The sequence below is a fragment of the Acanthisitta chloris genome, unplaced genomic scaffold (genome assembly GCF_000695815.1).
Source record: "Acanthisitta chloris isolate BGI_N310 unplaced genomic scaffold, ASM69581v1 scaffold4624, whole genome shotgun sequence".
Lineage (NCBI taxonomy): Eukaryota > Metazoa > Chordata > Aves > Passeriformes > Acanthisittidae > Acanthisitta > Acanthisitta chloris.
In genome coordinates, this window is record NW_008667508.1 from 6,143 (window position 1) to 9,526 (window position 3,384).

At 47.3% G+C, this 3,384-nt stretch overlaps 1 protein-coding gene across 1 annotated transcript in view; it reads right to left on the reverse strand.

Moving 5' to 3' along the window:
- Nucleotides 1-3,384, reverse strand: part of PIGU (phosphatidylinositol glycan anchor biosynthesis, class U) — a gene marked incomplete at its 5' end in the record, with an annotated part of 15,224 nt that overhangs the window by 1,396 nt on the left and 10,444 nt on the right. The window contains 3 exons of the mRNA XM_009072512.1: nucleotides 124-266; nucleotides 2,040-2,164; nucleotides 2,939-3,082. Coding sequence (XP_009070760.1) covers nucleotides 124-266; nucleotides 2,040-2,164; nucleotides 2,939-3,082 — 412 coding nt within the window. The remainder of the gene's footprint in view (nucleotides 1-123; nucleotides 267-2,039; nucleotides 2,165-2,938; nucleotides 3,083-3,384) is intronic.

Sequence of the window (3,384 nt, forward strand, 5' to 3'; positions counted from 1 at the left end):
AGCAGGCAGATTCCAGGAGGAAAGCCAGGAAGCTGCTATGCAGGACCACACAGGATGCAAAGTGCTAGCACATCCTGCAGCATTCCCACCCCATCCAGAGACCTGCAGCCTTGCTCTACTGACCTGCCCTATGTTGAAAGTCAAGGTGATGGCATAATAAAAATTGGAGTTGGCACTTCCTGCATAAATCCACAGATGCCACACAACAGGGAACAGGAAGGAGCAGAAGATGAGCACACAGGACAGGATGAAGATGTTCCGGAGGACTGCAAGAGAAAACCAAGCTGTTAAATGATGTTTCACTGAGCAGCTGTGCTCACACAACCAGCAATGGCACTTTGGGGGTGTGCAGGGGGGAGAGGCACTTGCCAACACATACTTCTCTCCAATAACCTTTCACAGTTTGCTTTAATAACTTCCTGGCTAGTGTTTGCAAGAAACCCACTCTATTTCTCTTTAAGATAAACACTTCTGCCTTTGTTTCAGTGTGAAATCCTCATTTGTTGCTCTTCCCTTCTAGGTCTTGTTTCCAAACACTATTCCTTGTATGACTTTGGCCTTTTGGTGTCTACCCTGCAGTCACCAGCAGTCTGGAGAGGCTGTTCCAGCAGCAGCACTATTTGGAGAGCAGAGCACATCAAACCCTAGTCTTACTCCGCTAATGACAAAGGAAAACATGAACATGAGGGCCATAGCAAAAGAGATCCTGTCCTGGGAGCTGGCAAGGAAATGAGAGCACCATAGAAGGAAGAAACTCATACAGGCCACTAGTGGTCAGGAGGTGCAAGTGTGGCCAGAACCCACCAGTCTACCTGAGGGTGTGTCAGACAGACCAAAGCCAAGCAGGACTTGGTCTAAAAGAGCTGGCAACTACCAGGCTAGAGAACTTGAGATTTTGTTTTCTGTGAATTGCTTATGCCTGTCCTTTGGCAGCAGGATTATGATCTATCCTGGCACTTGTGCTGCTGTGCTTGGCTACAGCTCAGCCAATGCCCCTGAAAGAAACTAAAGACTCCCATCACTGCAGCTGAAGGCAGCTCATGTTTTGTCACCCCAAGCCTATTCATATCTATTTTAAACCCTTTGTTCAGTAGGTCTGTTCACACACTGTGGGGTGGGAGTATGTGCCAGGTGACTGTCCCTCTCACTGCATGCTTGGAACATGCAACTGAACTACACTGAGCGACGACTCCTCTGAAGTGCATCACCTGCTGCAGCTGCAGCCTGGGGCTTCCCACCCTGTTTGATCACAGCTGCTTCAGGGTCAGCTCTCCTGACTCTCAAACCTACAGTGCAAATGGTCTCCAAGCCTCCTGACTCCTGATTATGCCTCCTACAACAGGGAGGTGAGCTGTCCATGAACACACTTGGCCTGGCTTGGTGAAGGCAGCAGTAAAAGGCCAACAGGACAACCTGGCAGGGTTGGGCAAAGCAGAAGGTTTAAGCAAGAAACACCAGGAAAAACAGCACTTCCAAATCTCCCCAGGGCAGCACATCTACAGACTGAGCCTGAAAACCCCTGGGGAGCTCCCTGGTTATTTCAAGGCCTAAAAAGGGACTTTATGAAGCATTTAAGAAAAAGTGGACAATTGCTTTCACTCTAAGCAAAGATGCAAAACAGAGAGTCACTGCAAGGTGCAGCATTTTAAGGCTGGGGAGACTCACCCACTGCAGCATCACTGTTCAAATTACATAGCCTTAAAGGGGAGTGAAGCATTTGAAGGATGGATGAAGTTCAAATAAGTCACATCCCTTGTGCAGGACTGTAAAAAGTTCTTACAAGAAAGTCAACCTTCAGAACAGCTTGGAGAGAGGGGGAAGATAAAGGTGAAAGTTCCCTCCTCCACCAATTTCAAACCAAGTCCTAAAAACATGTCATGGACTGTATCACCAGACAAAAACCATCAGTCCTCCTTCCAGGCGCCCCAAAGAGGCCACGAGAGCCTGTGGACATAGGTCTGGTTTGGTTTAGAGGTGACAATGATTTGACAGGCCCTTTCCCATTCCAGACAAGGAATAATCAAGCACAAAGAACTCACATCTGTAGAGGTGGCTCCAGACTGGAAGGAAGGCCATGTACAGTGCAACATCTCCCACGGTGGGGTATGACTTGAAGATAGAAATGATGGCAATCTGGACAAACATGAAGAACACAGGGTGTTCCCTGGAAGGGAAGAGGAACAAAGGGTAAGAGGATGCAGTAAGGTCTCTGGAAACTGGAAATAAACATCAGCAAGGACACAGATGTACTGTGGGCCAGGCTCTTGCACCCCTGTTCTCTGTAGACAAGGCTCTGAATGGGGCAGGGGGAGCTGCTCTGCAGGGCAGCAGTGTCAAGGGAGGCTCACCCACCCACTGCCCTCACACAGACACCTCAGCACACAGACCATTGGGCACCTGAGCTGCTCCTCCCCAGCTCTGGCTTAGTCACCAGAAGCAATTAGCACCTCCCCGTGAGGGTGATTTGGAGAAGCCCATGGTTACCACTCTGGTACGCCACAATGTGTGTGTCCACTTCAAGTCAAAGGCTAAGCTCACTGAGAATCCAGACCTTTAGTGGGTGTTTTTAGCAGAAAGAAGGGTAAGTTTCTCAGTGAAGTCAACTAGGAAATCCCCAACTTTTCCCTTTTTTTCTAACAATGAAGAACCTGAAGTTCCAGCCAGGAGTTCTTGCTTTCTGACTGCACTGATTGCCAGGGAGTAAGAGCTTCTACAGCCTCCATTTCTGCCCTCTCTTTTGGTGCTTCTAACACGTCGCACAGCAGAGCCCAAGTCACTCTAAGAGAAACAGAGACTGAAACTATGGGAAATGTGAAGGATAGACCCTGTTAAAAATCTTTTTCAGGCTTGTAGATCCAGACATGTGACTCCAGCTTTATAAGCTTTCACTGGACAACTTAAGAGCAGAAAAGTAGCAGAGAAACCTACTCAAACTTACTTGAGCTTTATTGCCAAGGGGATGGTGTAGAAGAACACATTGATTTGAAACACACAGACGAAGAAAAGACTAAAGTGTTCGAACATCTCTGCAAAGAAGTACCAGAAAAGGCCAATGTTGGGTGTCAGATCTGGAACAGAAAGGCTGAAATATGAAAAGTTAAGGTAAATTTTAAATGGTTGTTTTTCACTGCTTCTGTTACATTCATTAATCACTGTGTGCTACTGGATGGTAGCTGCAAATTGTAAATCCATGGAAGAGAAACCAAAGGGGTGAAAACATGGAACCAAGGTTAAATCCTCCTGGGGACTCCTCCTTTCCTGATCCCCCAGCAAGAATTAAACCCTTCCCAAGTAAACATTTCTCTAGCGGCAGAAATTTCCTAGCCATGGTAGGTCAATCAAATCCATTTCCAATCAACCCAGTGGAAAACATCTTCTGTCTTT